This window comes from Rhinopithecus roxellana, chromosome 12, assembly GCF_007565055.1.
Source record: "Rhinopithecus roxellana isolate Shanxi Qingling chromosome 12, ASM756505v1, whole genome shotgun sequence".
In the NCBI taxonomy this organism is placed as follows: Eukaryota; Metazoa; Chordata; class Mammalia; order Primates; family Cercopithecidae; genus Rhinopithecus; species Rhinopithecus roxellana.
Window position 1 is genome coordinate 104,542,929 of NC_044560.1, and position 21,898 is coordinate 104,564,826.

At 50.3% G+C, this 21,898-nt stretch overlaps 1 protein-coding gene across 2 annotated transcripts; it reads left to right on the plus strand.

Annotated features, from left to right (window-relative positions):
- The first annotated feature begins 7,252 nt into the window (after nt 1–7,252).
- CEACAM19 (CEA cell adhesion molecule 19) lies at nt 7,253–20,919 on the plus strand. Of its 2 annotated transcripts, XM_010377521.2 has the most exons (8): nt 7,253–7,786; nt 8,392–8,760; nt 11,965–12,115; nt 14,819–14,902; nt 16,567–16,613; nt 17,493–17,578; nt 19,150–19,203; nt 19,998–20,919. In XM_010377521.2, the coding sequence occupies exons 1-8, from the start codon at nt 7,732–7,734 to the stop codon at nt 20,049–20,051; spliced, it is 900 nt and encodes a 299-aa protein (XP_010375823.2). In that variant the 5' UTR covers nt 7,253–7,731; the 3' UTR covers nt 20,052–20,919. The 2 variants fall into 2 exon arrangements, with proteins under 2 accessions (XP_010375823.2, XP_010375824.2); XM_010377522.2 differs by lacking the exon at nt 14,819–14,902 and having other exon boundaries at nt 7,572–7,786.
- The last annotated feature ends 979 nt before the right edge of the window (nt 20,920–21,898 follow it).

Genomic DNA, 21,898 nt, shown 5'->3' on the forward strand with positions numbered 1-21,898 from the left:
GTGGCTGTGTGTAATGGGGTTTCTTTCTTTCTTTTTTTTTTTTTTGAGATGGAGTCTTGCTCTGTCGCCTGGGCTGGAGTGCAGTGGCCGGATCTCAGCTCACTGCAAGCTCCGCCTCCCGGGTTTACGCCATTCTCCTGTCTCAGCCTCCCGAGTAGCTGGGACTACAGGCGCCCGCCACCTCGCCCGGCTAGCTTTTTGTATTTTTTAGTAGAGACGGGGTTTCACTGTGTTAGCCAGGATGGTCTGGATCTCCTGACCTCGTGATCCGCCCATCTCGGCCTCCCAAAGTGCTGGGATTACAGGCTTGAGCCACCGCGCCCGGCCACAATGGGGTTTCTTGTGGAAATTAAGGAGGAGACAGGTTTCATATGTACCATCACCACATGGGATGGAACCAGAGGCATGGAAGCAAGATGCTAAATGAAGAAGGCTGTGAGGGCTGGGATTCCCAGGCACCTTAGGAACAGCTTGTCTTTGTTTTTTGGGTTTTTTTTTTGTTTTTTAAGAGACAGTGTCTACTGTCACCCAGTCTAGAGTGCAGTGGCACGATCATAGCTTATAGCCTCTAACTCCGGGGCTCAAGCAATCCTCCCACCTCAGCCTCCCAAGTAGCTGGGACCACAGGTGCCCCTCCCCATGCCAAGCTAATTTTTTAAAATTAGATAGTACAGAAACTTCCCAAAACTGGAAGTTATAAAAAGACCTGAGGGATCCGTTCTAATTTGTGTTTAGAGTGTAATGGTCCAGCTCCATTCTTTTGCATGTGGATATCCAGTTTTACACAACACTGTGAATGTAATGAATGCCACTGAATCATACATTCAAAAATAGCTAAAATGGCAAATTTTCTGTTATCTCATTTTAACCACAATTTTTGAAAATTAATTTTAAAACCATTGAATAGTACACTTTATTTATTTATTATTTATTTATTTATTTTAGAAACAGAGTCTCACTTTGAGGCCCAGGCTGGAGTGCAGTGGCCTGATCATGGCTCATTGCAGCCTCGACCTGCTGGGCTCATGCGATCCTTCCATCTCAGCCTTCCGAATAGCTGGGACTATAGGTGGGCGCCACCCCACCTGGCTAAATTTTTTAAAAATTTTTGTAGAGATGGGCATCTCACTATGTTGCCTAGGCTGGTCTGGAACTCCTGGGCTCAAGTGCTTCTCCTGCCTCGGCCTCCCAAAGTGCTGGGATTACAGATGTGAGCCACCGCGCCCGCCCTGGACCTTACTTTTGTTGCTCAGTTTCTGGTAATTCAGAGTTGTTGTTCTTACAACCTTAGTTGTTCTACAGCCACCTCGTGTTCCATGGGAGGGATTTACAGGGCTCTTTTAACGAGGCCCCTAAGGACAGGCGTTTGTATCATTTCCAGCCTTTTACTATTACAATGTTGTGGTGAATAACTTTAGACACTGTCATTTATTTTGTTTATTTATTTATTTATTTTAGAGACAGGATCTTGCCATCTTGCCCAGGCTGGTCTCAAACTCCTAGGCTCAAACAGTCCTCCCGCCTTGGCCTCCTAAAATACTGGGATTTATAGGCATAAGCCCCCGTGCCTGGCCAATGCACACTGTCATTTAGCTCATGTCAACACCTGAGTGTAGGACACACTCCTGGAGGTGGAATTGCTGGGCCAAAGAGTTTGTTTCTTGTCATTGTGATAGATATTGACAAATGAACCCTCACAGAAGTTGTGCTGAGTTCTGTTCCCACCAGTGACGTAGGTGATGGCCTCTTTCTGGCGGGAGGGGGCATCCTTGGAATCCACAGAGCCAGGAATGGAGAGTGGGCCCAGAATTTTGGTATAGGTGTTGTATAAACTTATAGTAAGGTTAAGAAAACTGCAACTATCCATATCAGAGTCTTGGTGGGGGGAGGGGTATAATGGAGATCCATAAAGGGGCTAAAACACTGGACACCCTCCCTCCGCATTGCTCCTGCATGGGAGTCGGGAATCTTTTCAGGTCGATATGATCTCACCTTGAGGAGCTGTGAGGTCCCAGAAGCCTCTGGGTTACTGATTGCTTGTGGTGAAAATGCCTATGCTACTGAAATCTAACTTTTTAAAAAACATTATGGGCTGGGCGCAGTGGCTCACGCCTGTAATGGGAGGCTGCAGCGGGTGGATCACTTGAGGTAAGGAGTTCAAGACTAGCCCGTAGTGAAACCCTGTCTCTACAAAAAAAATTAGCCAGACCTGGTCATGCATGCTTGTAATCCCAGCTACTCAAGAGGCTGAGGTGGGAGAATCCCTTGAACCCGGGAGGTGGAGGTTGCAGTAAGCCATGATCGAGTCACTGCACTCCAGCCTGGGTGACAAGAGTGAGACTCCGTCTTAAAAAAAAAAAAAAAAAAAAAAAAAGAACTGGATTATCTGGCTCAACTCCGGGCACGGCATGCAGGGCCCAGTTCTGCTGTTCTGCTGTTTGTTCTGCTTTCCTCCATATATTGGCATCACCCTCTGGTGCCAAGATGGCTGCTGCATTCCGGGCATCACATCCAGACTCAGACCCAGAGAAGCTGCCCATCCCTACCTGGGTGAGCCTTTGTAGGAAGGAGAAACCTCACCCAGCAGCAGAAACCTCACCCAGCAGTGTCTTTTCTGGTCTCATTCACCAGTGCTGCCCACCGCTTAACCAATCCCTGGCCAAAAGAATAGGACCGCCTGGATGGCTGGGCCAATCAGGACCTGCCCTCTGGGGCTGGGGAGAGGCCCGGATGGAGGCTGCAGGACAAGATGGAAGTCTAGACCTCTATTACCAGCAGTGACTACTTCTGTCTGGGTGGTTGTAACATGTTTGAATTGTATTCTCTTTTAAGTACTGCCTAAAAGTTCTGCATTAAACCTTGACTCTTCTTTTAATAATACAAAAGGAATCGAAGTCCTTGTTTGAAAGGGAGAAGAGAGAGAGAGAGAGGGAGGGAAGGAGAAAGGGAGGGAGGCAGGGAAGTAGACAGAGGGGGAGTAGAATCCAGCCACCGGAAAATCCAGAATAGCTGGCTTTGCTTAATCCATGCCTGAAAATAACTGCTGGGTTTGCAGCAACCTCTCTCCAGGAGACAGACCAAGGAAACTACAAAACTGCAGGAAGGATTGAATGGCCGGGCACGGTGGCTCATGCCTGTTACCCCAATACTTTGGGAGGCTGAGGTGGGTGGATCACCTGAGGTCAGGAGTTCCAGACCAGCCTGGCCAGCATGGTGAAACCTCGTCTCTACTAGAAATACAAAAATAAGCTGGGCATGGTGGTGTGCGCCTATAGTCCCAGCTACTAGGGAGGCTGAGGCAGGAGAATCGCTTGAACCCAGGAGGTGGAGGTTGCAGTGAGCTGAGATCGTGCCACTGCACTACAGCCTGGGGAAGAGAGCGAGAATTTGTCTCAAAAAAAAAAAAAAAAAAAGGATTGAAGGTGGATGCTGAGGGTACTCTGACCCCATGAACCCAGCATGAAATCTTCCTGGCATTAAGGAACATTGAGGCTGTGGAGGATTGGAAATCCCTCCAGGGAAAACACACTTCTCTTGAGCAGGGTCACGAGGGGTGGGGGCAATGTGGGAGAGGGGCAAGTCCAAAGACAAGGTCTTAACAATAATAATAACAATGACAGGCATTTGTTGCTTATTTGCCAGGCCTCTTGCATCCAGTTCTCCCAACATCCCTGTGAGGTGGTGATGCTTATCCCCATTGTCCAGCGGAGGAAACTGAGGCCCAGAGAGGTGAAATCATTTGCCACAAAATCCCCCAGCCAAATGGTAGTAGAACCAGGTTTTCAGCCAGACTCACTAGCTCACAGCAGAGCTGCCCTGGAGTCTGCAGCCATTCAGTCTATAGCCGGGCCGCTCCATCCTTCAAGGCAGTTCAACGTCAAGATTCCTGATCTGCCTCAACCTGAGGCCTCTAGAAGATACCATCACCCCCGACAAGCTGAAGACGTGTGTCTGTCCGGAACACTCAGACACACACAAAGTGCTATGGATATGCCACACCCCGACCTAGCTGTCTCTTCCCAATGGACCTCACCGGGTACAAATGCCTGGCACCGCCTGCCTTGGCTCCCAAGGTCAGCTCTCGCTCCCGAACAGAACTTTCTGAGATGATGATGAAAAAAACGTTCTCTGTCTGTGCAGTTCAGTGGAGTAGCCACTGATCACATGAGGCTAGTGAGCACTTGAAAGTGGCTAGTTTGAGGAACTGCATTTTTTAATGCAGTTAATTTTAATTACTTTGAATATATATATACACACGTATATACATTTATATATACATATTTATACACATATATACACTTTTACATATATTATATATATATATTCAATCAATTTTTTTTTTTTGGAGATGGAGTCTTGCTCTGTTGCCCAGGCTGGAGTGCAGTGGCACAATCTCCGCTCACTATAACCTCCACCTGTTGGGTTCAAGCGATTCTCCTGCCTCAGCCTCCCAAGTAGCTGGGATTACAGGTGTGCGCCACCACGGCCAGCTAATGTTTGTATTTTTAGTGGAGACAAGGTTTCATCCTGTTGTCCAGACTGGTCTCAAACTCCTGACCTCAAGTGATCTGCCTGCCTCTGCCTTCCAAAGTGCTAGGATTACAGGCATGAGCCACCACACCTGGCCTATTCAATATTTTTTTTTGAGACAGAGTCTCATTCTGTCACCCAGGCTGAAGTGCAGTGTCATGATCAAAGTTCACTGCAGCTTCGAACTCCCAGGCTCAGCGGTCCTCCTGCCTCAGCCTTCTGAGTAACTGGAACCACAGTTGAAAGCCACCAAGCTTACCTAATTTTTAAAATTTCTTTGTCTGTAAAGATGTCCTACTATGTTGCCCAACCTGGTCTCAAATTCCTGGGCTCAAGCAATCTTCCCACCTCAGCCTCTCAGAGGGGTAGGATTATAAGTGTGAGTCACCTGTGCCTGGCCTAAATTTATATTTAAATATGACTAATAGCTATGATATTAAACAGCATAACACTAGACCCTCCATCACCCAAGCTCTGTTGATCCAACCAACAGAACATAGTTGATCTCTCCCACCTCCCAGCTTCACACACACATGCCCCACGCCCTCCTTCCTGCCTCCATTCACCCAACATATTGCAACCTCCTCAATATGCCTTGATGACTATCTCAGCCTCCACATCCTTGCATTGCTGTTTATGCTGCTTGGTGCATCTCACGCTGCCTCACCCCATCATCTGCCTCATTTCTACTCTTACTCCAGGTCTCAGCTCAGATGCCCCCTCCCCCAGGAAGCCCTCCTTAGCCCTCGGGTTGAATGAGGTGTATCTCCTTGGGCTCTCCCAGACTTCTGGGCTCCTCCATCTCAGCCCTGATCACCCTGGATCATAATTGTGTGAGAGGGGTCTGCCCCCCACACCCTACAGGACTGTGTGCCCTACTGTGGACAGAGGGCAGAGCAGAGATGGTCTCAATCATCACTGTGTCACCAACATCACCCAGCACCCATGACTGGGCACTGGGAGTGTGTGCTGGAATGAATGGAGAATGCTTTTTTTTTTTTTTTGAGGCGGAGTCTCTCTCTGTCGCCCAGGCTGGAGTGCAGTGGCCGGATCTCAGCTCACTGCAAGCTCCGCCTCCCGGGTTTACGCCATTCTTCTGCCTCAGCCTCCCGAGTAGCTGGGACTACAGGCGCCCACCACCTCGCCCGGCTAGTTTTTGTATTTTTAGTAGCGACGGGGTTTCACCATGTTAGCCAGGATGGTCTCGATCTCCTGACCTCGTGATCCGCCCATCTCGGCCTCCCAAAGTGCTGGGATTACAGGCTTGAGCCACCGCGCCCGGCCTGGAGAATGCTTTTTATAAACTAGGCTAAGCCAGGTGTGGTCGGTCACATCTGTAATCCCAGTACTTTGGGAGGCAAAGGTGGGAGGTTCACTTGAGCCCAGGAGTTCAATACCAGCCTGGGGCAATATAGTGAGATCCCATCTCTACAAAACAAAAAAATTGGCCGGGGATGGTAGCGCACAACTGTGGTCCCAGCTACTCAGGAGGCTGAGACGGAAGGATTGCTTGAGCCCAGGAGTTGGAGGCTGCAGTGAGCAATGATCATGCCACTATACTCCAGCCTGGGCAACAGAGTGAGACCCTGTCTTAAAAAAACAAAAAACAAAAAACAAAAAAAAACAAGAGTAACACACTTGGAATAAACATGATCCAGAAAAGTACAAAACACACTCTGGGGCTGGGTGCGGTGGCTCATGCCTGTACTCCTAGCACTTTGGGAGGCTGAGGCAGGAGGATCATCTGAGATCAGGAGTCTGAGACCAGCCTGGCCAACATGGCAAAACCCCATCTCTATTAAAAATACAAAAATTAGCCAGGCATAGTAACGCATGCCTGTAATCCCAGCTACTCAGAAGGCTGAGGCAGAAGAATCGCTTGAACCTGGGAAGGTTGCAGTGAACTGAGACTGTGCCACTGCACTCCAGCCTGGGCGACAGAGCATCTCAAAAAAAAAAACACACACACTCTTAAAAACTACAAAATAATGTTCATGAATGGAAAGACAGAGCAAGACCATGACTCGAGAGAAAAAAAAAAAAAAAAAAAACAGGCCAAGCACGGTGGCTCACGCCTGTAATCCCAGCACTTTGGAAGGCTGAGGTGGGCAGATCACCTGAGGTCAGGAGTTTAAGACCAGCCTGACCAACATGGAGAAACCCCGTCTCTACTAAAAATACAAAATTAGCCGGGCGTGGTGGTGCATGCCTGTAATCCAGGTACTCGGGAGGCTGAGGTGGGAGGATCACTTGAACCCTGGTGGCAGAGGTTGCGGTGAACCGAGATTATGCCATTGCACTCCAGTCTGGGCAACAAGACAAAACTCCATCTCAAAATAAAATAAAATTAAATTAAAAAACCACTAGGCTAACAGCTTTTTTTTTTTTTTTTTTTTTTTTTTTTTTTTTGAGACAATGTCTCGCTCTGTCACCCAGGCTGGCGTGCAGTGGTGCCGTCTCAGCTCCCTGCAACCCCTTGCCTCCCAGATTCAAGTGATTCTCCTGCCTCAGCCTACACAGTTGCTGGGATTACAGGCGCCCACCACCACGCCTGACTAATTTTTGTATTTTTAGTAGAGACAAGGTTTCATCATGTTGGCCAGGCTGGTCTCAAACTCCTCACTTTATGATCTACCTAACTTGGCCTCCCAAAGGGCTGGGATTACAGGCGTGAGCCACCGCACCTGGCCTGTCTCAGAGCCTTCAAGTGAGTCAGTCACAGGTGAAATCCCACCTCTGTCTATTGGCAGACTTGCGTCTTTTCCTGGGCCTCTGTTTCCACATCTGTGCAATGGGAACAGTTATTTATGGTGGCTGCTGAATGAGGTAGTGTGTGTTTGAGCAAACCCAGGGGAATTGTTCAAACAGAGGTTGCTATGATTATTGCTATAGTGACTGCTGTTGTAGTCACGCTGAGTGAGAAAAAGAGGTTGAAGAGGGTCAGGGGAGGAGTCCTGGGAAGTTCCCCAGTCACCCTGAAAAACTGGTTCAACCTCTGTCTGTGCTTCCATCCCAGGGAGTATAGGTGGAGCCTCCAGAGCCCATGGACAGGGCATGCGGGGGCTGGGCCAGCCTCAGCAGTGTCTCTAAGGCACCCTGGGATCCCCACTGAGCTGGCCTACTTCAGACAGCCAGGGCCCACCCCTCTGGCCCCCTTAGTGTCCAGCTCGTGGCCCCTTGGCATTTCCACAAGACGCCAAGATGGAGATTCCCATGGGGACCCAGGGCTGCTTCTCAAAGAGCCTTCTGCTCTCAGGTAAGGAGGAAATAGACCCTAAAGGCCGAGGGGAGAAATGGGGACTCAGCCCAGAGATTGAAGTTTCCTCTTAGAAGTCGGGGAAGATTACCTGAGAAGATGAAATTAGAGTGAGATGCGGGAGGGGCAACAGAATCACAGCCTCATTACCATTTTATCTATGGAATTTTCTATAATGTTAGGACCATGAAGTCAGGAATTTATGTATGTTTGGTTCCCTGCTATATCTCCAGTGTCTAGAAATTGAAGGAAGTTTAGATGTATTATATATAGTTGGTATTATGGCTTATATATTACATATGCCTGTAAGTATTGGTTGAATAAATGAATGAATGAATTCAGAGAGTCCATGTGTTTAGAAGCAGGCCACACAACATCTCAAGGTAGAAAAACCTCTGGATCAATAGGATGGCAAATCTGTGGTATCCATGCCTGTGTTCCCACACCTGCACCCAGGGCAGACATCACTAATCAATCCCAGCATTGTTTCCAATGAGCAGCACTCAAAGTCCTTGCTCCCCGCTGAAGATCTCTGTCTAGAGAGGAGCATGCCATGGTCCCTGGCAACACCCCTGATCTCAGCCCTTCCCTATAACTTCCCACAGCCTCAATCCTGGTCCTCCGGATGCTCCAAGGCTCCCAGGCAGCCCTCCATATCCAGAAGATTCCAGAGCAGCCTCAAAAGAACCAGGACCTTCTCCTGTCAGTCCAGGGTGTCCCAGACACCTTCCAGGACTTCAATTGGTACCTTGGGGAGGAGATGTATGGAGGCACGAGGCTATTTACCTACATCCCTGGGATACAACGGCCCCAGAGGGATGGCAGTGCCATGGGACAGCGAGACATCGTGGGCTTCCCCAATGGTTCTATGGTGCTGCGCCGCGCCCAGCCTACAGACAGTGGCACCTACCAAGTAGCCGTTACCATCAACTCTGAATGGACTATGAAGGCCAAGACTGAGGTCCAGGTAGCTGGTAAGTGTTAGGGTCTGGGGATGAGATGAGGAAACTAACGAGCCCTGAGCAGCTTCCATGCACCAGGTGCTGTGCAAACACTATTTCATTTGGTCCTCTCATTCATTCATTTGACACATATTGAGCGTCTACTGTGTACCAATCCCCAGAGATAGTCTTTAACCCTCACATGCATTAACTAATAAAATATCTATGAAATGCCTGCCTTGTGCCTGACACTGGAGAATGTACCAACTTGTTTACCAAGGCGAGTATTTACTGATGAATCCACTCGGAGCAAAGTGTGAGGGACAGGATGGTGGACAATAATGACAGCTGGCATTTCTTGGGTGCTTGTGAAGAGCCAGGCACCATCTTAAACCTTTTCCCTAAAGCATAGTTTCTCAGCTTCAGCACTACTGATGTTTAGTATTGGCCAGTTCTTCCCAATAGAGGGTTTGTGCGTTGCAGAGATTTCAGCAGCACCCCTGGCCTCTACTCACTGGGTACCAGTAGCACCTTCCTAATCGTGACAACCAACAATGTCTTCAGATATTGCCAAATGTCTCCACCCTGGGATAAGAATCACCCCTGGTTGAGAACCACTACCCTATATTTACTCATTTTTACCTTAAAACAACTCCATGAGGTGGGTGCCATTATTGTCTCCATTTTACAGATTGAAAAATGGAGGCACGCTATGACTTGCTGAGTAAAGACTATGAACCAGAATGATGTGACATGGGAAGGGGGGTCATCAGGGAGACCTCACTCAAGAAGTGACCTTAGAGGAGAGACCAGAAGAAGGTGATTGAGGGAGGGAGGTGCTGTGGCCCCTTGGCATTTCCACAGGACGCAGATCCCCCCAGAATTTGTATGTTCAAATCCTAACCTCCAAGATGATGGTATTAAAAGGTGGGGCTTGGGCCCGGCACGGTGGCTCATACCTGCAATCCCAGCATTTTGAGAGGCTGAAGTGGGTGGATCACCTGAGCTCAGGAGTTCGAGATCAGCCTGGCCAATATGGTGAAACCCTGTCTCTACCAAAAAATACAAAGATTAGCTGGGCGTGGTGGCAGGTGCCTCTAATGCCAGCCACATGGGAGGCTGAGGCAGGAGAATCACTTGAACCTGGGAGGCAGAGGTTGTAGTGAACCAAGATCATGCCACTGTACTCCAGCCTGGGCAACAGAGCAAGACTCCATCTCAAAAAATAAAAAAGTGGGGCTTGTGGGAGGTGATTAGATAATGAGGGTAGAGCACTTGTAAATAGATTGTATGCTTTTTTAAAAAAAACAAAAAACAAAACACAAGATTGTGGAGACAGGGTCTTACTGGTATTGCTCAGGCTGGTCTCAAACTCCTGGCCTCAAGCAATCCTTCCACTTTGGCCTCCCAGTCCTGGGATTACAAGAGTAAGCCATCATGCCCAGTCTCGGCTCACTGTAACCTCCACCTCCCGGGCTCAGGCAATCCTCCCACCTCAGCTTCCCATGTAGCTGGGACTGTAGGCGTGTGCCATCACACCCAGCCAAATTTTTTTATTTATTGGTAGAGACTGGGTTTCGCCATGTTGCCCAGGCTGGTCTCCAACTCCTGAGCTCAGGTGATCCATCCACCTCGGCCTCCCAAAGTGCTGGGATTATAGGTGTAAGCCACCACTCCTGGCCCCTAGTTAAATTTTAAAATGGGTTTTGGACAGTGGATAGAAAAAATTTTAGAGAAACGGATGAAATAGGCAAAAGTTGACTCAACACATGCATTAATTTGATTACACAACTCTGCATAAAATGACACTCCAGTCCGGTTGGAGATAAAAGTCCTTACTTCACTCATGGAGCCTGAGGTGGCTTCTCCCCACATTTCCGGGGCTCCCAGGTCACAGGTGCCCCTTTTGGAAGCTGCACAGCGTGGTCATTAGGGAGTTCAGGTGGCCTGGGTATGATCCCAGCACTGCACTTATCGTGAGCCATCAGGCAAGGCAATTTACTGTTCCATGCCTCAGTTTCCTTATCTGTAAAATGGCATAGAGTTTCTTTGTTGGATCATTGAGAGAACAGTGTGTGTGTGTGTGTGTGTGTGTGTGTGTGTGTATGTGTATTTCAAACTTCATAACAACCCTAAGAGCTAGGTATTCGTATTATCCTCATTTCACAGACGAACCAAGTCTGTGTAATTTGCCCAAGGTCACACAGCCAGTAGGCAGCATTAGAATCTCATAGTCTATGAGCTTAGCTGCCAAGAAGGGTTGGGATAGAACAGATGTCCAGTTTGAGAGTAAAGCTGGGAGGTCAGAGGATAAGAGCCAGGTAGGCGTGGTCTTAATTCTGGCAAGTCCAACTTAAGAATCCTCCGAGTCCCCTACATCTCCTGCAAAACACAGCCCAGAACCTCATCCTTCTGCTGAAAGGATTCAGGTATCATCAACTGAGGTGAGAAGAAGCAAAGCAGATTGGCTCTGGGCTCGATGACTCACATCTGTAATTCCAACACTTTGGGAGGCCAAGACGGGAGAACTGCTTGAGTCCAGGAATTTGAGACCAGCCTGAGTAATTTAGTGACACCTCTTCTTTACAAAAAATTTTAAAATTAGCCGGGAGTGGTGGTGTGTGCCTGTAGTCCCAGCTACTTGGGAGACTGAGGTGGGAGGATGGCTTAAAGCCCAGGAATTAGAGGCTGCAGTGAACCACGATCATGACATTGCACTCCAGTCTGGGCAACAGAGTGAGATGCTGTTTCAAAAAAGAAAAAAAATAAAATCAGTTTGATGGGGTAGGGTTAGGGAGCTTGTCAGCAAACAGATTTTGGATGTGCTGAGGATCATATGAAACCCTAGGGAACCGGTGACATTGAGATAGGGGAGAGCTGAGGAGTTCCATCTGGGACATGTTGAAAAATTTTTTAATAGAGATAGGGTCTCACTATGTTGCCCAGGCTGGTCTCGAACTCCTGGGCTCAAGTGATCCTCCCACCTCAGCCTCCCAAATTGCTGAGATTACAGGCATGAGCAATGCGCCCAGCCCGCTGGGACATGTTGGATTTTATGTGCCACCCAGATGGTTGGATGCTCAGATCTGAAAAGCAGGAGAAAGCTCTGGGCTGGAAATAGGAAACTACACCTCAGTTCTCCAGGCAGTCACTGATATAGTCGGTAGGGGATTGGGGGAACCCTCAGGAGACATCGCACAGTCCCCCCTCTCTCTCTTTATTTCTCTCATCCCTCAGAAAAGAATAAGGAACTGCCCAGTACACACCTGCCCACCAACGCTGGGATCCTGGCAGCCACCATCATTGGATCTCTTGCTGCTGGGGCCCTTCTCATCAGCTGCATTGCCTATCTCCTGGTGACAAGGAACTGGAAGGGCCAGAGCCACAGGTACAGGGTCCCCAGATGTCCCTCTCCTGTCTCCTCCCACTGTCTTCTCAAGCCCCGTGGATTCTTCCACAAGTCACATCATCCGGCTCATACACAATCTCATCAAATCTTGGAACTCCTGGGGTGAAAAGGATCTTTCTATCCTGTGTTAAACAGAATTCTGCATTGCAAGGGACAGGAAACCTATTCTTTTTTTTTTTTTTTTTTTGAGGCGGAGTCTCGCTCTGTCGCCCGGACTGGAGTACAGTGGCCAGATCTCAGCTCACTGCAAGCTCCGCCTCCCGGGTTTACGCCATTCTCCTGCCTCAGCCTCCCGAGTAGCTGGGACTACAGGCGCCTGCCACCTCGCCCGGCTAGTTTTTGTATTTTTAGTAGAGACGGGATTTCACCGTGTTAGCCAGGATGGTCTCGATCTCCTGACCTCGTGATCCGCCCATCTCGGCCTCCCAAAGTGCTGGGATTACAGGCTTGAGCCACCGCGCCCGGCCAGGAAACCTATTCTTAAACTGACTTACCAAAAACAAGGAATTTTAGACAGGGTCTCGCTCTGTCACCCAGGCTGGAGTGCAGTGGTGCAGTCACGACTCACTGCAGCCTCGACCTCCCTGGGCTCAGGTGATTCTTTCACCTCAGCCTCCCAGGTAGCTGAGACTACAGGTGTGCATCACCAGGCCTGGCTAATTTTTTTATTTTTGTAGAGATGAGATTTTGCCCAGGCTGGTCTCGAACTCCTGGGCTCAAGTGATCCTCCAGCCTTGGCCTCCCAAAGTGCTGAGTGGCATGAGCCACTGTTCCCTGCCCAAAAACAAGGAATTGTTTAATACTACATAACTTATTAACTTCAGGTAGGGCTGCATCCAGGGGCTCAATGTTCTCAAGTGACTCCTTTATATACTCCTCAACTCTGTATTTTTTTTCGGTGGCTTCATTCTCAGGCAGGCTCTCCTCTGTTGCGACAAGATCACTCCCAAAGGGCAGGCTCATACTCCACCGGTTTAGCCATTCCTAGCAAGGAGACAACCTTGTTCCTGGTAGTTCCAACAAAAGCCCCAAGTCTACCTCTCATTGGCTTAACTCAGATCACATGAATTTTCATGACCCAATCACTGTGGCCAGGGGTTGGTGGCCAGGGAAAGCCCTGATTGGCCAAACTTGGGCTATTTGTGCAGCCCCAGAGCCTGGGATAGATCCAACTCCGTTTAATCAAATGAATTGAGAGTGTAGACCAGCTCTCCAAAGGAAAACTGGATGCTATTGTCAAAGAAGGGGAGTGGACAGCGGTAGGCAAAGCTATCAGATGCCACCTACCTCTGTGTGGGGAGAGAGAGAGAGATGGGGTCCTGTTTCCCCCAGGGAGAGTCTGTTTGTGAAAAATTCCTTTCTTATGACATCAGCATCTTCAGAACTTTGTCTCTTGAAATTGATTCTGAACTGATTGTAGATAAGGTGTCTAATTTTTCTGCCACTCACCAGTTCCTAGAATTTGAAAGCAGCAATTTTGTCTCCTTTCTTAATTGTGCCATGTTCTTTTTTCTTCTTCTTCTTTTTTTTTTTTTTTTGAGACAGTCTTGCCACAGTGCAGTGGAGCAATCTCGGCTCACTGCAGTCTCTGCCTCCGGGGCTCAAGCAATTTAGTGCCTCAGCCTCCTAAGTAGCTGGGACTACAGGCGTGCACCACAACACCCGGCTAATTTTTTTGTATTTTAGTAGAGATGGGGTTTCACCATGTTGCCCTGAGTGGTCTCAAACTCCTAATCTCAGGCAATCCACCGGCCTCGGCCTCCCAAAGTACTGGAATTACAGGCGTGAGCCATTGCGCCTGGTCTATTTCTTTTTTCTTTTTTAGAGAGACAGGGTCTTGCTCTATCACCCAGGCTGGAGTGCAGTGGTGTGATCATAGTTTACTACAGCCTCAGACTCCTGGGCTCAAGTGATCCTCCCACCTCAGCCTCCTGGGTAACTGGGACCACAGGCCTGTGCTACCACACCTGGCTAATTATCTGTATTATTATTTTTTGTAGAGATGGGGTCTTGCTATGTTGCCCAAGTTGACCTCAAACTCCTGGCCTTAAACGATCCTTCCGCCTCAGCCTCCCAAAATGCTCGAATTACAGGCATGCACCACCATGCCTAGCTTATTTTTTACTTTTTGTAAAAATAAGATCTCCCTGTGTTGCCCTGGCTGGTCTTGAATTGCTGGGCTCAAGCCATCCTCCCATCTCAGCCCCCGAAGTAGCTGGGACTACAGGAATGCACCATTTCCAAGCTTGCTTTCTTCTTGTTTTGCTCTTGTCACCCAGGCTGGAATCCAATGGCGCAATCTCAGCTCACTGCAACCTCCGCTTCACAGGTTGAAGCGATTATGCTGCCTCAGTTTCCTGAGTAGCTGGAATTACAGGCACCCACCACATCGCCTGGCTAATTTTTGTATTTTTAGTAGAGACAGGGTTTCACCATGTTGGCCACGATGGTCTCAAATCCTGACCTCAGGTGATCTGCCCACCTTGGCCTCCCAAAGTGCTGGGATTACAGGTGTGAGCCCCTGCGCCCAGTCAATTATTATTTTTTGTACTCAAAACCGGACACACATCTTCCACCCCCTCCCCCTCTCTCCATTTTCCTTCATAGGGAAGGAATGTTGCTCTCTGATATTCTACTGTCAGTGCTTTACTCCAATTTTCTTCCCCTCTCTTTCCCCCCTAGACTGCCTGCTCCAGGGGGCCAGGGATCTCTGTCCATCTTGTGCTCCGCTGTGTCCCCAGTGCCTTCAGTGACGCCCAGCACATGGTTGGTGCTTGTAAATACTTATTTGGTGAATTAACAAACTCGCTATAGTGGTGTCAAGAGTACTTTTGTTTCATACTCAAAGTCTTGCTCTATTGCCCAGGTTGGGGTACAGTGGTGCTATCATAGCTCACTGTAGCCTCGACCTCCCTGGTTCAAACTATCCTCCCACCCCAAGTCTCCCAAGTAGCTGGGACCCCAGGTGCGCACCACCATGCCTGGCTAATTTTTATAATTTTTGTAGAGACGGAATCTCACTTTGTGGGTCAGGCAGGTCTCAAACTCCTGGCCTCAAAAAATTCTCCTGCCTTGGTCTCCCAGTGTGCTGGGTGTATAGTCATGAGCCACTTCACTTGGTTCCAGTGTACTTTTTAAATTAAGGGTATTCAGGACGGGTGCAGTGGCTCATGCCTGTAATCCCAATATTTTGGGGGGCCAAGGCCGGTGGATCACTTGAGGTCAGGGGTTCGAGACCAACCTGAGGAACATGGTGAAAACCTGCTCTACTAACAATACAAAATTATCCGAGCATGGGCCGGGTGTGGTGCCTCACGCCTGTAATCCCAGCACTTTGGGAGGCCAAGGCAGGCTGATCATGAGGTCAGGAGATCGAGACCATCCTGGCTGACACGGTGAAACCCCGTCTCTACTAAAAATACAAAAATTAGCCGGGCATGGTGGCGGGTGCCTGTAGTCCCAGCTACTAGGGAGGCTGAGGCAGGAGAATGGCGTGAACCCGGGAGGTGGAGCTTGCAGTGTGCCAAGATTGCACCACTATACTCCAGCCTGGGCAACAGAGTGAGACTCCGTCTCAAAAAAAAAAAAAAAAAAAAAAAAAATTAGCCGAACATTGTGGCACACACCTGTAATCCCAGCTACTTGGAAGGCAGAGGCAGGAGAATCTCTTGAACCTAGGAGGCGGAGGTTGCAGTGAGCTGACATCACGCCATTGCACTCCAGCCTGGGCGACAGAGCGAGACTGTCTCAAAAAAAAAAAAATAAATATAAAAATAAAAAATAAATAAGGGTATTCAAATGAATCAATGTAAAGAGAAACATTAAGGAAAGCTAAGACAGGTGGATGGAGCAGGACCATGTAGGTGATCTCTGTAAATGGTGATGTTTGGGGAACGTTGCTCATTGGCATGAGGTGGTGGCTAGGGAAACTGAGGGACTGCGGATGGGGATTATGGAATAAGAGTCTGGGATAGGCCGGGCGCGGTGGCTCAAGCCTGTAATCCCAGCACTTTGGGAGGCCAAGACGGGCAGATCACGAGGTCAGGAGATCGAGACCATCCTGGCTAACACGGTGAAACCCCGTCTCTACTCAAAATACAAAAACTAGCCCGGCGAGGTGGCGGGCGCCTGTAGTCCCAGCTACTCGGGAGGCTGAGGCAGGAGAATGGCGTAAACCCGGGAGGCGGAGCTTGCAGTGAGCTGAGATCTGGCCACTGCACTCCAGTCCGGGCGACAGAGCGAGACTCCGCCTCAAAAAAAAAAAAAAAAAAAAAAGAGTCTGGGATAGTTCAGGCCTCATCCTAGCTCACTCTGAAGGAGAGACCATGTGGCTTTCAGGGGCCTGGTGGGATTTCCAGCCTCTCTAAGTCTCTCTCCACCCACCCAAGTGTCTCTCTATCCTAATATCAATTCCCTCCATGTGTCCCCAGGATGGCAACCACAGAGAAGCCAGAATTGGGCCCTGCTCATGATGCTGGTAAGGCAAGAGCCCTAGATCTCACTACCTAGCCCTCTTCTCAACTCCTTCCTTCTCCCCCATAGCCACAAGCCCCCTTATTCTCCCTCATTCAGGGGCCTCCCAATGCACATGCCCGAGACCTCCCTGGGGCCCCCTGAACTCCACCCACATAATCTGAACACATTGGCACCACCCTACACCTGCCTTCTGTCTTCTTCTCAGTGGCTGGCACCCCCATCCCGTCATGCGAGTGGATCCCATCCACCCCCACAGGCCACTACCAGCCTCCTAGACCCCCCCACACCCAGCTCCTCACTGATCTCCCAGCCTCCAGACACCTCCAACCCATCCCGGGACAAGATCTTTCTAAACTTCTGATCCTGTTACTCCTCTGCTCAAAGGCCCTTCATGGCTCCCCTGTGCCCTTGAGAACCTTAACATGATTCTCAAGGCCCTTCACAAGACAGATCAAACATCGTTTCTGAAACACAGCTGGCTCTCTCACCAGACCGCTGCATTCACCCTCTCCTGCCTTAGCTTCACTCTTACTTCTCTCTACTATCTGAGGTGCCCCCTCCAGGAAGCCCTCACTGAGTGCTAGGCTGCTTAGACACCCCCTCTTGGGCTCCCACCCACCCCCAGTCCCCCCACTCCAGCCCTAAACACTCCAGGTTGTCACTCTGGAGACTGGTCTGTGTTCCCCACTGGCCTGTGAGTCCCGGAAGGGCAGGCCCGGGACTGTCATGGTCACCACTGTGTCCCCAGCACTGGGTTTGGCTAGAAGAAGAATTTGCACAAATGTTAGTTGAGTAAATAAATAAATGAATGTCAACAGGCAGCCAGAGTGGCCTGTGGGGCCCATCTGTCAGCGGGTACCTCCCCTGTCCCCTGTTTCAGGTGACAACAACATCTATGAAGTGATGCCCTCTCCGGTCTTCCTGGTGTCCCCCATCAGTGACACGAGGTCCATAAACCCAGCCCAAGTGAGTCCTGTCCCCAGCCTCTCCCCTGAAGCCAGTGCTCACAGGCGCCTCCCCTCTGAGCTGGCCGTGGTCCTCTGGGCCACCTTGACACCAAGTCTGGGAATCTCAACTCTCTGTATATTGTTCCCTGTTTTTAAAAATCCTAAGGAAAAGAGACTGGAAGGAAACAGCACAACAGAAGCAGCATTCGTCTCTGGGGTGTGGAGGGTGGTGGGTGGGTTTTATCTTCTTTTCTTTTATACTTGTCTGTGTTTTCTGCACTGAGCAGCTACTCCCTTTATAATGGGGAGGTTTTATATATATAATGAAAAGTTTATAAAAATGAGTGACTTAGGCTGTGCACAGTGGCTCACGCCTATAATTCTAGCACTTTGGGAGGGCAAGGTGGGTGGATCACCTGAGGTCAGGAGTTTGAGACCAGCCTGGCCAACATGGCGAAACCCCATCTCTACTAAAAATGCAAAAATTAGCCAGGTGTGATGGTGCATGCCTGTAATTGCAGCTACTTGGGAGGCTGAGGAAGGAGAATCGCTTGAATCCAGGAGGTGGAGGTTGCAGTGAGCCGAGGTCATGCCACTGCACTCCAGCCTGCGTGACAGGAGCGAGACTCCGTCCCAAAAAAAAAAAAAAAAAAAAAGAGGTTATTTAGATTAAATAAAAAGAAAAACTTAGCTGGGCATGATGACTCACGCCTGTAAATCCCAACACTTTGGGAGACAAAGGTGGGAGAATCACTTGAGGCCGGGAATTTGAGACCAGCCTGGGGAACATAGTGAGACCCCATCTCTACAAAAATTTAGCTAGGCATGGTGGTGTGCACCTATAGTCCCAGCTACCAGGGAGGCTGAGGAGGGAGGATCACTTGAGCCCAGGAGTTTGAGGCTGCAGTGAGCCATGATTGCGCCACTGTACTCTGGCCTGGGTGACACAGCAAGATCCTGTCTTTTTCTAAAAAAGCGAAAAATAAGAGAAGCTTAAAACACTAAGGCTAGGCCGGGCGCGGTGGCTCAAGCCTGTAATCCCAGCACTTTGGGAGGCCGAGACGGGCGGATCACGAGGTCAGGAGATCGAGACCATCCTGGCTAACCCAGTGAAACCCCGTCTCTACTAAAATAATACAAAAAACTAGCCGGGCGAGGTGGCGGGCGCCTGTAGTCCCAGCTACTCGGGAGGCTGAGGCAGGAGAATGGCGTGAACTCAGGAGGCAGAGCTTGCAGTGAGCTGAGATCCGGCCACTGCACTCCAGCCCGGGCGACAGAGCGAGACTCCGTCTCAAAAAAAAAAAAAAAAAAAAAAACACTAAGGCTAAGAGCTTAGAACCAGAGGTGTTGACAGGGGTAGACTGAGAGTTAACGGAGTGGTTGACGGGATACCACACAAAGCTGGGGCCCAGTGCCCAGTTGTCAGAGGAGAACGCTGAGGTACAAGGAAGTTAATCCCCTCTGCGCAGGGGCCTCGCAGTCTGGGAGGGATGATGGGGACTTGGAATCTGAGAGTGTCCCAGAACCAAAGGTCAAAGATTAGAGGGTGGGGGTGCCGAGCGCCCACTCACCTGTGTCCTTTCCTTGTAGCCCCTGCCCACACCCCCACCCCTACAGGCGGGGCCAGAGAACCACCAGTACCAGGTATGGAGCTGGGAGGGGTGGTGGGGATCCTATGGATCCAGGAGCCCCGAAGCCTGGGTGGGGAGAGGTCAAGACAACCGAAACTGGGGGCTCTCCTCCCCTCATCCCCACAAGCCTCATGGTCTCAGCTCTCGGAGAAGCCCAAACCGTCTCCCTGAGAGACCCTGGCAAATCCCTTTTCCTCCCAAGGCTGCGATTTCCTTCTTTGCAAAAGGGATCCAAAACCTTGAATTTGCACAGGAGGAACAAGGCCCAGAGAGGGACAGGGGATTGCCCAGGGTCACACAGCCAGTCGGGTCCCCAGTGAAACCCCACTGCAGGGCTCAGTCCCTCTCCATCCCCTCCTGTCTGCTGTCTGTCCCTGTAGCTCTGTCTCTCTCTGAGTGGCCTACATATGTCTGTGTGTCTGTCTTCCCCTTTCTTGGACTCTCTCTCTCTCAATTTCTCTGGCTGTGTCCTTTTCAATCTCTCTGTCTTTCTCTGTTTCCAATTTGTTCATGCTGCCTTGTCTGAGATGCATCTCTTTACGAATCTTTGTTTCTCTGCATCTCTGTCTCTCTCTCCATTCTCTGTCTCTCCTGCCTCTTTGTCTCTGTCACTGTGTCCACCTCATTTCCTGGCTCTTCCAGGACCTCTTTTCTCTGCGTCTCACTCTCTTTCCACCTTGCTCTTCCATTCTTTCTGTGGGTTTCTCCCCATCTCACTCTGTCTCTCATCCTCTGTCCCTCTCTGTCTCCCCAAGACTCTCACCCTCCACCCAGTCATAATTCTGTTCTCTCTCCCCGCCCAAGCAGGACCTGCTAAACCCCGACCCTGCCCCCTACTGCCAGCTGGTGCCAACCTCCTGATGAGTCCTGGCTCAGGCCAGCCGGGGAGAAGACAAGGCCCAAGGCCCCAGCCCTCCTCTGGGAGCCTCACACCTGAGACCAGCAGGACGAGGCCATGGGGAGCTGTGGGGCCGATGAGGTGGACTCGGCCAAGGACTCAGCAGCACATGGGGCAGGTGTCCTGGCAGGGGGATGGGAGACTGTAACAGGCCTGGGTCCCTGTACAGCCCCTGAATGCATGCCTGCCTTCAGTCTGTTCCCTCAAGCAAGCTGGCCTGGGCCATGTGCCTGTGAAAATCAGGCTCTGGCCCCTTTCCATGCCAAAGTCCTCCAAGATCTGGATATCTGGGGACAAGGGGGTGGCCTCAGGCCTGCCTCCCAGGCAGTTGGCTGGGCTCCCAACTGTCTGTCCTCAATGTCCTACCCCAACTCCACCAGTGACCCTGAGTCTCTTCCCCTGGGGACAAGGCAGACACCCCGCCATGCGGGCCTCAGGTGGCAGAGAGGCCCAGCCTCACAGGCCTGTGGCCCCACACGCCAGTCCCAGCAAGGTGACCACAGCTGCCAGACCCCTTCCCTGTTCAGGCAGGCCCAGCCCCTCTCAGAAACCGCTGCCAGCTGCTGGCCTTGGCCCCACCCTGAATCTCACCGAGTCCCTCTGGGCAGCAGCTCCCTTCTCCACCCCGCCCCAGCCCCGGTCCCAAATGTGGCCTCACCTTGTCCTCCCCTCCCCCAATCTATACATTCATTCAGTAATAAATGAGCCTTTGCTGTATGCCAGACCCAGTTCTAGACTCTTGCAGCCTTGATAGAAAGTAAAACAAAAACTCCTGCTTTCCCAGAGGGTCGCTCTGGCAGGGGAGAGAATCAGGAAATAAAATAATGAATGTGGCCGGGCGCGGTGGCTCAAGCCTGTAATCCCAGCACTTTGGGAGGCCGAGACGGGCGGTTCACAAGGTCAGGAGATCGAGACCATCCTGGCTAATATGGTGAAACCCCGTCTCTACTAAAGAATACAAAAAACTAGCCGGGCGACGAGGCAGGCGCCTGTAGTCCCAGCTACTTGGGAGGCGGAGGCAGGAGAATGGCGTAAGCCTGGGAGGCGGAGCTTGCAGTGAGCTGAGATCCGGCCACCGCACTCCAGCCTGGGCGACAGAGCCAGACTCCGTCTCAAAAAAAAAAAAAAAAAAAAAAAAAAAAAAAAAAAAAATAATAATAATAATAATAATGAATGTGTGCTGTCTGTCAGATGGGGATAAGTGTATTGGGGAAATGGAGGGGAGTTGAGAGTATTGGGGGACTGAGATTTTTAATTAGAAAGGGCAGAGAGGTCCTCACTGAGAAGGTGACAAATGATCAAAGACTTGAAGGAGGGGAAGAAGGGAGGCTTGTGGGGGTCTGGAGGAAGAGCATTCCAGGCAGAGAGAATAGCAAGTGCAAAGGCCCCGGGGCAGGAGCATGCCTGGCACATTCAAGGAGCAGCAAGGCGGCTGGGCATGGTGGCTCATGCCTGTAATCCCAGCACTTTGGGAAGCCAAGGCAGGCAGGTCACTTGAGGTCAAGGGTTCAAGACCAGCCTGGCCAACATGGTGAAATCCCATCTGTATTAAAAATACAAAAATTGGCCGGGCGCGGTGGCTCAAGCCTGTAATCCCAGCACTTTGGGAGGCCGAGACGGGCGGATCATAAGGTCAGGAGATCGAGACCATCCTGGCTAATACGGTGAAACCCCGTCTCTACTAAAAAATACAAAAAAAAACTAGCCGGGCGACGAGGCGGGCGCCTGTAGTCCCAGCTACTCGGGAGGCTGAGACAGGAGAATGGCGTGAACCCAGGAGGCGGAGCTTGCAGTGAGCTGAGATCCGGCC